This window comes from Trachypithecus francoisi, unplaced genomic scaffold (assembly GCF_009764315.1).
Source record: "Trachypithecus francoisi isolate TF-2019V2 unplaced genomic scaffold, Tfra_2.0 Lachesis_group10, whole genome shotgun sequence".
NCBI lineage: Eukaryota > Metazoa > Chordata > Mammalia > Primates > Cercopithecidae > Trachypithecus > Trachypithecus francoisi.
In genome coordinates this window covers 98,160,747-98,173,702 of record NW_022681455.1, presented here as the reverse complement: position 1 = coordinate 98,173,702, position 12,956 = coordinate 98,160,747, and the positions used below count along the sequence as shown (strand labels likewise).

General features: G+C 45.1%; 1 protein-coding gene and 1 pseudogene across 3 annotated transcripts in view; both read right to left on the bottom strand.

The window, feature by feature from the left end:
* DRC7 (dynein regulatory complex subunit 7) overlaps nt 1–12,956 on the bottom strand; it is a 36,820-nt gene that overhangs the window by 9,472 nt on the left and 14,392 nt on the right. For all 3 annotated transcript variants that reach the window (XM_033218570.1, XM_033218571.1, XM_033218572.1), the window contains exons 9-10: nt 3,559–3,687; nt 90–162 (exon numbers count right to left, since the gene is read on the bottom strand). In XM_033218570.1, the coding sequence (XP_033074461.1) occupies nt 90–162; nt 3,559–3,687 (202 nt within the window). The remainder of the gene's footprint in view (nt 1–89; nt 163–3,558; nt 3,688–12,956) is intronic.
* LOC117088283 lies at nt 7,125–8,277 on the bottom strand (annotated as a pseudogene).

Sequence of the window (12,956 nt, the reverse complement as noted above, 5' to 3'; positions counted from 1 at the left end):
GTCCCCCCGCCTCACTGCTGCTGCAGACCTCTCTAGAGGCCCAGGAACTGGATCTGGAGAGGATAAGTGAACACACAAATAGAAAATACCTTCCGGGGAGATCTCAATCTGTTCCACCCATGAGTGGGGCATGTTGAAGCTCTTATCCTCATCCTCCTTGCCCTGATGGGAGAGAAGTGGGTGGGGGAGGTGGTGTTGGTCAGGGCCTTGAAGCAGAAGTTATGGTCAAAGCTCTGTCTCTGCCTGCAGAGCCAAGCCAAGGTGGTCCATTGGCTTCCCCAGGGGAACTGGAGGTCATGAGCACGACTCATGATGTGGAAGAGGAGGAATCTACTCTGGGCAGGGAGCCCTTCCCTATACCTGCCTGGGTTAGGACAGCAGCACCCCCTGCCCTGGCTGCAGGCCCTTCGTGATTAGAGAGGTGTTTCTGGAGTCAGGGTGCCCAAGCCCCACCCTCTCTCCAAGACCAGCTAAGGGGTCCTGGGCAAGTCTGTTAACTGCTCTAAGCCTTAGTTTTCTTAACTGTAAACTGGACCTTTTAGGAGAATTAAATGATATAATGTCTGTAAAGGCCTTGGGACTCTGTCTGGCTGACATTATTATTATTATTATTATTATTATTATTAGAGATGGAGTCTTGTTCTGTTGCCCAGGCTGGAGTGCAGTGGCATGATCTTGGCTCACTGCAACCTCCATCTCCCAGGTTCAAGTGATTCTCCTGCCTCAGCCTCCTGAGGAGCTGGGATTACAGGCATGCGCCTACCACACCCAGTTGATTTTTGTATTTTTAGTAGAGATGGGGGGGGTGGGTCTCACCATGTTGCCCAGGCTGGTCTCGAACTCCTGACCTCAAATGATATGCCCATGTTGGCCTCCCATAGTGCTGGGATTACAGGCATGAGCCACCATGCCTGGCCTCTTATTGTTTCCTCTCTGAGCCTTAATTTCCCCATTTGTGAAATAAGGCCAGATCTAGATAAATGGTCCTCAAACTAGATAATCACAGAAACTTGGATAAGACTTTCTCATCTTAAAACCTTTTTTCCACAAACATTGCTCATACGTCTGACACCTGCTTATCTAATTGTGACATGTTGCAGGGGACAAAAATAGGTGAGCAGTCAGCAGTTAGTTAGTATTGTCAAAAATCTCTAAGACAGCCAGGTGGGTGGGCTGTCACCAGGGGTCTGTTTTTTCCTGGGGGTCCATGACTGGGCTCTGACTCTTTGGGTTGCCCTCTGTCCATCTTTGCTGTGAATGTGAAATTTCCCATTTGCTGAGAATGGGAGCCTCGACCTCCCATTCTCAAGTGATCCTCCTGCCTCAGCCTCCCAAGTAGCTGGGACTACAGGTGCATGCCACCACAGCCAGCTAATTTTTAAATTTTCTTGTAGAGACAGGGTCCCACTATGTTGCCCAGGCTGGCAAGGGGCATGCTTTTCAAAGGAGCAGGGCTCTTGGGCCAGGGTGGACCAGGACTCTGTGACTGGAACTGTTTGATTATTAGCCATGCTGGCACTAAGCCAGCTGCCTGCAGGGCTGGGCTCTCAGGCCCTGGCTGATCCATGCCCCACAGCCAGCAGGGGACGCCTATGCCCGGATTTACTGCACACGAGCTGTCCCCAGTCTCTGGAGATGAGGACGCTGAGAACATTTAGCACCCTTTTCAGGCAGTCTACACTGCTGTGCCAAGCATATCACATCAAGCAGCCCCAGGAAGGAACAGAGTTACCACTGAGAACCCAGAATGTGGAGCCAGACTGTGTAGGTTCAAATCCCAGCTCTGTCACTTACCAGCTGTGTCGCTTTGGGTAAGTGACTTAACCTCTCTGTGTGTGAGTCTTCCCATCGGTAAAATGGGATCATATTAATCACAGGTGGTAATACCAGTGCCCACCTCACCAGGTGGCTGTGGGGATTTTAACGAGTTACTTCAGGTTAAATAGATACAACAGATCCCAATGCTTAGTAAGGACCATATGAGTACTACCTTTTACTTCGGGCCGAATAGATGGCGACCCCCTAAAATTCATAGGTTGAAGTTTTAAGCCCTGAAAGTGACTATATTTGTTTTATTTATTTTTCGTATGTTTTCTTTGTTTTGTTATTGTCTTGATCACTTACTGTTTGAATGACTGTATTTAGAGACAGGGTCTTTAGAGAGGTGATTAAGATCAAATGAGTTCAATTAGAGTGGGCCCTAATCCAATAGGACTGTGTTGGTTGGGCACGGTGGCTCATGCCTGTAATACCAACACTTTGGGAGGCCAAGGCAAGGGGATCGCTTGAGCCCAGGAGTTCGAGACCAGCCTAGGTAACATAGCAAGACCATGTCTCTCTGAAAAACAAAAATTAGCCAGGTGTGGTGGTGTGTGTCTGTAGTCCCAGCTACTCAAGAGGCCAAGGTGGAAAGATCATTTGGGCCCAGGAGTTCGAGGCTGCAGTGAGCTATGATCGTGCCACTGCACTCCAGCCTGAGCAACAGAGGAGACCCTGCCTCAAAACAATTAAAAAAAAAAAAAAAGACTGATGTCCTTATAAGAACAGATTGGGACATAGATTTGTACAGAGGGAAGACAGTGTGAAGACAGGGAGAAGACAGCTGTCTACAAGCCAAGGACAGGGGTCTCAGAAGGAACCAACCCTGTCCACACCTTGATCTCAGACTTCCAGCCTCCAGAACTGTAAGAAAATTAATTTCTGTCGTTTAAGCACCCCCATCTGTGGTGCTTTGTGATGCCAGACGAATGCACCTATTAGAATTACTATGAATACAACTATGACCCTTCTGCCTCCATTTCACATAAAGGCTGAAACTGAAATCAGAGAAGGGAGGCTGGTGATGTGGGTAAGGCCCTGGCCAATGACTTTCAGAGGCACTGACAGAACAGACAGGAAAGGCCTGGCAGCGTGTGGGGCTCATGATGGCTACGTGGGATGGAATGGAGAACAGCCAGCTCTGGGACTCCCAGGGGGTTGCAGAGTGGGATCTTATGACCCCGCTCTGCAACTTTCTTTTTCTAAATTTATTTTTATTTTTATTTTTTGTGGTGGGGTGGGGTCGCCCAGGCTGGAATGCAGTGGCAGGAACACAGCTCCCTGCAGCCTCGACCTCCCATTCTCAAGTGATCCTCCTGCCTCAGCCTCCCAAGTAGCTGGGACTACAGGTGCATGCCACTACAGCCAGCTAATTTTTAAATTTTCTTGTAGAGACAGGGTCCCACTATGTTGCCCAGGCTGGCAAGGGGCATGCTTTTCAAAGGAGCAGGGCAACTCCTGAACAAGGTGGATGATATGGGGGGCAGAAGATCTGACTTCAAGTCCTGTCCCTTCCTTAACCCACTGGGAGGTCCTGGGTAGGCTACTGGCCTTTCTGGGCGGCCTCAATGTGCCCATCTGTAAAATAAGGGAATTGCCCAAGCCTTCGTGCTTTGAGGAATGGATCATTGGTCTACTTGGGCCATCCCCCACTGCCACACACATGCTGCTGGGGACACTTGTCAGGCTCCCTGAAGCCTTCACACACATTCCCTTGGTTCTTGAGCTGCTGAGACTCACCAGATTTTCCACATCATCCTCATCGTTTATCCCACTGTCATCTTCTTCAGTCAGGGACAGCTGAGACTTATCAGTCCCCAGGAGCATGTACTCCCACCTCACAGGGTCACCCAGGTCAAAGATCAAGTCCTGTTGGGGATGAGGACAGTCAACTGAGTGTACCCCACAGCCACCACATCCCCATCTGCTCCATGAGGAGTTGGGAGACGGCTACTCCAGGGCAGAGAAGGGACCTGGGCCCAGGGCTTAGAGAAGCAGAATGTCAGTCTCCCAGGTGGCTCTGAGAGTCCACGCCCACCCTCCTCATCCCAACAGGGAAACTGAGGCCCCGAGGGGAAGCAGAACTCCCTGCCCATCATTCAGCCTCTCTGTGAGGAAATCTCGTGCTGACCTCTGTGAAAAACTACGAGGCTCTCTGGCCTAGGCTAGACCTGGATGTGCAGGTCTTTCCGCATCAGCTGGGCAGTGCTTAGAGCCAATGAAAACAAACCAGCAAGATTTGATGGCCGAAGGGTCTAGCACCTCCCAGAAAGCGGAAGATTTTTTAAAAAGGCTTCCTCCTGTTTATTTTACCCATGCCAGGAACAAGGGAACTAGGCAGGCACATGTGGAGATTATACATAAGAAGCAGGTGGACAGCCGGGCATGGTGACTCGTGCCTGTAGTTCCAGCACTTTGGGAGACTGACACAGAAGGATCACTTGAACCCAGGAGCTCAAGACCAGCCTGGGTAGCAAAGGGAGAGCCCATCTCTACAATTTTTTGTTATTTATTTATTTTTTTTTGAGACAGAGTCTCACTCTGTTGCCCAGGCTGGAGTACAGTGGCGTGATCTTGGCTCACTGCAACCTCTGCCTCCCAGGCTCAAGTGATTTTCCTGCCTCAGCCTCCTGAGTAGCTAGGATTACAGGCACATGCCACCATGCCTGGCTCATTTTTATATTTTTAGTAGAGATGGGGTTTCACCATTTTGGCCAGGCTGGTTTCGAACTCCTGACCTCAAGTGATACGCCTGCCTTGGCCTCCCAAAGTACTGGGATTATAGGCATGAGCCACTGTGCCTGGCCTTTTTTTTTTTTTTTTTTTTTTTGCCAGTGCATGGTGGCATGCACCTGTAGTCCTGGCTACTTGGGAGGCTGAGGTAGAAGGATCACTTGATCCCAGGAAGTTGAGGCTGCAGCGAGTTGTGAATACACCACTGTACTCCAGCCTGGGAGACAGAGTAAGACCCTGTCTCTCCAAAACAAAACAAAACAAAAAAACAGCAGGTGGGTGGGAATTTCTTCTCTATGGAGTGTGTCTGCCACCTCTTCTCTTTCTTTTCTCTCTGGTTTTTTTTGTTTGTTTGTTTTTTGTTTTTTGAGACAAGGTCTCCCTCTGTTGCCCAGGCTGGAGTGCAGTGGCACGATCTCGGCTCACTGCAACCTCCACCCCCTGGGTTCGAGCGATTCTCATACCTCAGCCTCCTGAGTAGCTGGGACTACAAGTGCATGCCACCATAGCCCAGCTAATTTTTGCATTTTTAGTAGAGATGGGTTTCACCATGTTGGTCAGGCTGGTCTCAAATTCCTGACCTCTTTTCACCCAGCCCACCTGAAGCCTCGGTCCCCTCAATAAAAGTGGCTCATCTGTCAGATAATTCCTAGAAGGTGGGGAGCACCTCACATTCTAAGCAACACCTTCCTAGAGCAAGGTGCTCACCTCACCCTAAATCATGTTCCAGAGGAAATCAAAAGCTGCAGAACAGCTGCCTGGAGGGGTGTTAATATTAAGCTGTCCTGAAGCCAACACTAAGCCTAGTACTCACTGTCGTGTATGAGTCCTGGGAGGGCTCCTGAGTATTTCTCTGCCCTAGCTGGTGGGTGGAGGGGAGAGAAGTAGGGGGCACAACAGAGGACAGTGGGGGAGAGAACTGCTGGTAGATGTCACAGCAACTGCGGACAAAGCTTAGTGGGCTTAGTGGATAGGAACCCAACTGTATAGATATTTGCCGCATTTCACACTTTTTTTTTTTTTTGGAGATGGAGTCTTACTCTGTCACCCAGGCTGGAGTGCACTGGCGCAATCTCGGCTCACGGCAATCTCTGCCTCCTCGGTTCAAGCAATTCTCACGCCTCAGCTTCCCAGTTAGCTGGGATTACAGGCGCCCGCCACCACACCTGGCTAATTTTTGTATTTTTAGTAGAGATGGGGTTTCACCATATTGGCCAGGCTGGTCTTGAACTCCTGGCCTCAAGTGATCCATCCACCTTGGCCTCTCAAAGTCCTGGGATTAAAGGCGTGAGCCACCGTGCCTGGCCAAACTACTTTCACTCTTGGCCTACATTTTGTTACTTTTGTAAACCAGTGTAAGCATTAGTTAGATATTATGCTTTGTTACTTTAAGTTCTATTTCTTTAGAAAAAGCATAATTGAATGGACAACGGCCACATCCATGTGTCCAGGGTATGTTAGCACCAGGCAGTCACTCTGTGGATGCCTTACCATCCTCCTCCAACCCCTCGCTATTTCAAGGTTCTTTGAAGAAACAAAGCAGCTGCTCCAATGTTCGTGTGGTGGTAAAAGTGACAGCCTATGTCATCATCTCTTCCTCATGCCCTCACTTGGTACAGTACTGCCCCTCTGGCCTCACTTCCGCCTTCACCTTGGAGCCTGATGGATGGGATGGGGACATTCAGGCTGGAAGAGGGGCTGAAGGAGGACTGTAGCATCCTCTAAAGGGCTGTTATCTTTCAGAGGACACTGACCACCATGGTGCTTATGAGACCAGGCCCTGGGGGAGGGCAGTGTTGGCTCTTCTCTCTCTGCGTGGCGTGGGAGAAGTGATCTCACTTCACTCGGCCTCAGTTTCCTTACCTGTAAATGGGAGCAATAATAGTTAACATGTATTGAACAGCTAGAGACTATTTTGAGCACCTACTGAGTGTTACTTTCCACAACCCTGGAATCAGTGTCTAAGGGAGGCAGAGTGACGAGAGGCATCTCCTTTGCTGAAGGCAGAAGTTTCTCTATCTTGGAGCCTCTGACTCATTCACAGAGACAGAGCAACCAGCAGGGCAATCATGCATCAACTCTGCCTGTCTCCCGCAGGGGCCGGCAGTCGTCCCTCTGACACTTATTTATTTATTTATTCATTTCCCAAGACTAAATGACCATTTAAAAAGGTCATCAGGTACAGTGGCTCAGGCCTGTAATCCCAACACTTTGGGATGCCAAGGTGGGCAGATCATTTGAGGTCAGGGGTTCGAGACCAGCCTGGCCAAAATGGTGAAATGCTGTCTCTACTAAAAATACAAAAAAATTAGCCAGGTGTGGTGGTGCCTGCCTGTAATCCCAGCTACTCAGGCTGAGGTGAGATCACTTGAACCCTAGAGGCGGGGATTGCAGTGAGCCAAGATCGCACCACTGCACTCCAGAGTGGGTGATAGAGCAAGACTCTGTCTCAAAAATAAAATAAAATAAAAGTGTGGACCACTATATAGAAATCAACATTGTCTCCCATAATTTGGTGTGTCTGGGACTATAGAAATGTCACTGTCTCCCCCTACATCTTCAAATTCACATTCTCAGGTCAACACAAGTCTTCCAAAGGGATCCTTTGGGAAAAACAAGCTATTTCCTCGGCTCATATTTCCCTGTTTTTGTAGCATGAACCAGCAATGTATGCAAGTAGTATAAGAAGAGAGTCCACCAGCAAGCCCATGGCTGTTGACAGCCATAAGATTAGAGACCAGCACAAAGGGATAGGTCAACATACTGGCAAGCGGTGCTGTGACAGCTTGAGAATAACTCTTCATACTGTTCATTTCATTCCTCATAGAAACCTCACTGTCCAGTGCGTGCATGCGTGCACGCGTGTGTGTGTGTGAGAAAGAGAGACACTCTCTCTCTGTTGCCCAGGCTGGAGTGCAGTGGCACAATCATGGCTCACTGTAGCCTTGACCTCCTGGGCTCAAGCAATTGTCCCACCTCAGCCTCCCTAGTAGCTGGGACTACAGGTGCATGCCGTCATGCCTGGCTAATTTTTTTGAATTTTTTTTATAGAGATGAGGTCTCACTTTGTTGCCCAGGCTGGTCTCAAACTTCTGAGCTCAAGCGATCCTCTTACCTCATCCTCCCAAAGTATCGGGATTACAGGCGTAAGCTGCCATGCCCCACCAGAGTGCATAGGTATTGATGAGGTAGGCCAGCGAGTTACAGAGCCATAAAGAAATGATGTTGCCTAGGAGGAGGTGAGGAACAAGACAGATGAGAAATCCTAGGATGCCTTCTTCCCAGTAGATGTTTGCTATGGAGTCACAAAGTTCACAGTACTTGGACTCTCTGTCAATGAATTGTACCATAAATTTCAGTAATCATGCAGAAGGGATGTGCGATGGGAGTAGCAGCAGAACGAGTGATTATCTCTCGAGTTATCTCCATAACAACTCAGTCAAAGGAAGATGAGACAGCTTTCTGTACATTTCCAGGTCCTAACTACTGCAAAATTTGACCGTGGATTCCCAAGCAGTTTTGGAGTTAAGTGTGTGAACAACCTGCACCTCCCATCAATGCTGGCAATGTACTGAGTATAACTAAAGGGACCAGGAAGCTGACCTACTTGCTGCCCCAAAGTATTCTGACCTGTTGTTGCAGGAAGAGGCTCATACCCCATGAGAGCAGATGGGACAGGATGGTGAGACGGGAGCTCAGGAGCACCAGACTGGCTGCGTCCACCATGCAGATGGACAGACAGACCAAGCCACCAAGCAAATGAGAAAGCCATTCCTCAGGGTCTCCTTAAAAAGGACCCAAGGGAAATGGGCCTGGTCAGAAACAGAGTGCCTTCGAGACAACGAAAGAGCACTGATAGACATACCCGAGACTGGGTAATGTGCAAAGAAAAAAGAGGTTTAATGGACTCACAGTTCCACAAAGAGGACAACCAATGCTAATATAAATCAAAGCTCCAGTGGCTCTATTAATATCAGACAAAATAGATATCAGAATGAAAAATATTACTAGGGACAAAGCTGATTGTTTCATGCTGATAGGTCAATTTGTCATGAGGACATAACAATCTCAAACATTTACTCATCTAATGGCAGGGCTTCAAAATACATGAAGCAAATACTGATAGAACTGAAAGAAGAAATAGAGAAATCCAAAATTGTAGCCCTAAGATTTCAATAATGTTGTCAATAATTGAAAGAAATGTAGGCAGAAAATCTGCAAAGATATACAAGATTTGAATAACACTATCAATCAACTTCAGATTATTGACATTTATAGAACATTCCACCTAACAGCAAAATACACATTCTTGTCAAGTATACACAGAAAATTCACCGTATTAAGAATTTGGTGAATTTCCTAGACAGACCATATTATGGTCCATAAAACAAACTATAGCACGTGTAAAATAATAGAAGTCATACCAAGTTATATTCTCTAATCACTACAAAATTAAATTAGAAATTAACAATAGAAAGATCTCTAGAGGGTTTCTAAATATCTGTAAACTAAACACATTTTCAATGGTCCATGAATTAAAGGAGAAATTAAAAGGGAAATTGGAGAGCATATTGAATGGAAGGAAAATGAACACGATAGAGTAAAATGTGTGGGATGTCACTAAAGTAGTACTTCCGAGAGAAAGAAGGCTTATGTTAGAAAAGAACAGGCTTAGCCGGGCATGGTGGTGCATGCCTGTAATCTCAGCAACTCGGGAGGCTGAGCCAGGAGAATCACTTGAACCCAGGAGGTGGAGGTTGCAGTGATCCAAGATCGCACCATTGCACTCCAGCGTGGGCAACAAGAGCGAAACTCCATCTCAAAAAAAAAAAAAAGAACAGTCTTAGATGAATTATCTCAGCTTCCATGTTAAGAAACTAGAAGAGAGTAAATGAAGCGCAAAGTAAGCATAAGGTATAAAATAATAAAGATCAGAGTGGACATCAATGAGATAGAAAACAAAAACAATGGAGAAAAACTACAAAACCAAAAACTGGTTTATTGACAATGAGGTAGGAGGTGGGACTCGACTCAGAAGGTGGGACTTGACTTCCAAGCGGGGGACTCAGACACTGGACCAAATTGAGGACTAGCTAAAACAGGGCCAGGGCAACACCCAGAAATTACACCTTTCCATGGCAAAGACCCAGTGAACCAGAGGTTACCACCCTGTTTCTAGAAATTTCTGCATAATCTGCCCCTTCATTTGCATATGATTAAAGTGGATATAAATGTGACTGGGGAACTGCCTCTGAGCTGCTACTCTTGAAACCACCTTTGTACACTTATGACTGAGACATTGAAAGAGATCTCACTTAATTGACTCCATCTTGCTTCTAACCTCCAAGCTGTCCTTGTTCATTCCTAGGTGCAGGCTGAACTAACTTTGGGAGAAACTTAGTTTATTATAGTTTAAAACAAAGGCGATAATAGCCCTTTCCCAAAGCAGACTGCCTTCTTGCCTAGGGAACTAGATTGACTTTGTAGGACTAACATTAGCCACAAGATTAGAAATTATGGTTTAGGAATCATGCAGCTGGAGGCTACAAGATTCTGACCTTCCCTAAACTGCTCCTAAGATCAGTGCTTGAGATATTTTGCAGACTCTGCACTTGATGGCTCAGCTGGCACCACCAGATGGATAAACTGGCTTATCTGATCTTGTGACCCCTACCCAGGAACGGACTTGGTGCAAGAAGACAGCTTTGATTTTCTATGATTTCATCTCTGACCAATCAGCACTCCTGGTTCACTGGCCTCCCCCAACCCACCAAGTTGTCCCTCAAAACTCTGCTCCCTGAATGCAAGAATGCTATGGGAGACTGATTTGAGTAATAATAAAACTCGGGTCTCCCACACAGCCAGCTCTGCATGAATTACTCTTTCTCTATTGCAATTCCCCAGACTTGAATCAGCTTTGTCTAGGCAGCGGGCAAGGTGGGTCCCTTGGGTGGTTACAATCTGGGCACACTGCCCATGGGGTAGCCCTGCTCCACAAGGAGCAGCCCGTCTGCTGCTGCCGTACGCTGCCACTTCAAGAAAAATTGCCTGTAACACCACCAGCTTGCCCTTGAATTATTTCCTGGAAAAAGCCACGAATCCTCACTGGCAAAGCCCTGATTTTGGGGCCTGCCCCTACGTCAAGACCGACAAAACTGACAAACCTCTAACCAGACTGACAGGAGAAAAAGAGAGACACACACATTACCAATATTAAGAATGAATGGGGTAATGTCACTAAAGACTCTAACATATTAGAAGGAAAATAAGGAGCTATTTTGAACACTTTATAATAACAAATTTGAAAACAAATGCACAAATTTCTTGAGAGATATGAACACCAAAGCTCATTCAAAAAGAAATAACCTGAATATCCCTATTGAATTTGTACCTTAAAACCCTTCCACAAAGAAAATTCCAGCCACAGATGCCTTCACTTGCAGAATCCAGCAAACATGTACAAAAGAAATCATGCCAATTCTACAGAAACTCATCCAGAAAACTGAAGAAAAGGGAAACTTCCCAACTCATTCCACGAGACCAGCATTACTGTGATACCGAAACCTGGCAAAGATATTCTAAGAAAACTACAGAACAGTATCTCTCTTCAACAAAGATGCAGAAATTCTAAGCAAAATTTTCGGTTCAAAACTAATAATATTTAAATGATTAAACCATCCTAATGAAATGAGGTTTATCCCAGGAATGCATGGTTAGTCTAACATTCAAAAATCAATCCAAGTAACTTACCATGTAGATAGACTAAAAAAGAAAAATCATAATAATATCAATAGATTCAGAAAAAGTATTTGACAAAAATCTAGCATCTATTTCTGAAAAAAGTCTCAGCAAACTAGGACTAGAGAAAAACTTCCTTTATTTCATAAAGGGAACCAATAAGAGAAACCTGTGGCTAATACTATACTTAATAGTATGAGACTAAATGCTCTCCCTAAGATCAGGAATAAACAGGTGTGCTTTCATCACTTCTATTTAATATTTACTGGTGATTCTAGCCAGTGTGATAAGGCAAGAAAAGCATCCAGGTTGGAAAAGAAGTACAACTGTTTTTATTCACAGATAACATAATTATCTATATAAAAATTGATGGAATCCACACAAAGGCTATTAGGACAAATCAGTTAATTTGGGAAGATTTCAGGATAGAAAATCAATATGTAAAAATCAATTGCATTTCTATTCACTAGCAAAGAATAGTCAGAAGTTGAAATTTAAAAAAAAATCATAGCATCAAAAAGTGAAATATTTAGGAATAAATCTGACAAAAGATGTGCAAGAACTGTACACCGAAACCTACAAAATGTTGCTGACAGAAATTTTAAAAGACTTAAATAACTGAAGAGAGATACCATGTTCATGGGTGAAAAATTCAATATTGTTGATAAAACGGTTCTCTCTCAATTGATCTATGGATCCAATATAATCTCAATCACAATCTTCTTTTCAGGGCATGGGACGGTGGTTCAAACGTGTGATCCCAGCACTTTGGGAGGCCAAGATGGGTGGATTGCTTGAGACCAATCTGGGCAACATGGCAAAACCAATTTTTTGTCTCTATAAAAAATACAAAAATTAGCTGGGCATAGTGGCACATGCCTGTAGTCCCACCTACTCGGGAGGCTGAGGTGGAAGAATTGCTTGAGCCCAGAGGTTGAGGTTGAAGTGAGCCATGATCGCATCACTGCACTCCAGCCTGGTCAACAAAGGAAGGCCCTGTCTCAAAAAATAAAAATCTTCTTTTGGGGTGATGAAAAAATTCTGGAATTAGATAGTGGTGATAGTTGCACAGTCTTGTAAATACACCAAAAGCCACTAACTTGTGCACTTTAGTGGATTTGTGTTATGTCAATTACACCTCAACTTAAAAAAGGGGGGGAACACAGTCTAATTTACCAGTTAATAGAAGAAAAAATTATGATCATTTAATAGATGAAAAAAATTTGATATAAACAAATTTTGTTGGATTAAAAACTGCTAGTAAACAGAAAGAAATCCCTTAGTTAAAGGGTAGCTAGCTATAAAAACCCTACAGTTAAGATAAAAGTGAAATGTTATGATACTAAGGCTTTACTTGTGAATCAGGACTGAGACAGGATATTCAGAATCCCCATTTCAATTTGACATTATACTGGATGTACTAACCAGAGAAATAAAACAAGAAAAAGAAATGAAAAAGTATAAGGATTAAAAATAAAGAAATACAACAGCCGTCATTCAGCTGTAGGACTGATTGTGTATGCAGAAAATTCCAAAGTCTTTACAGATTAAATTTTAAAATGAATAAGTAGGTTTAAAACTTACTGGATATGTGAACAGTTTGTAAAAAGCAATTGCTTTTTTTTTTTTTTTTTTGAGACAGAGTTTTGCTCTGTCTCCCAGGCTGG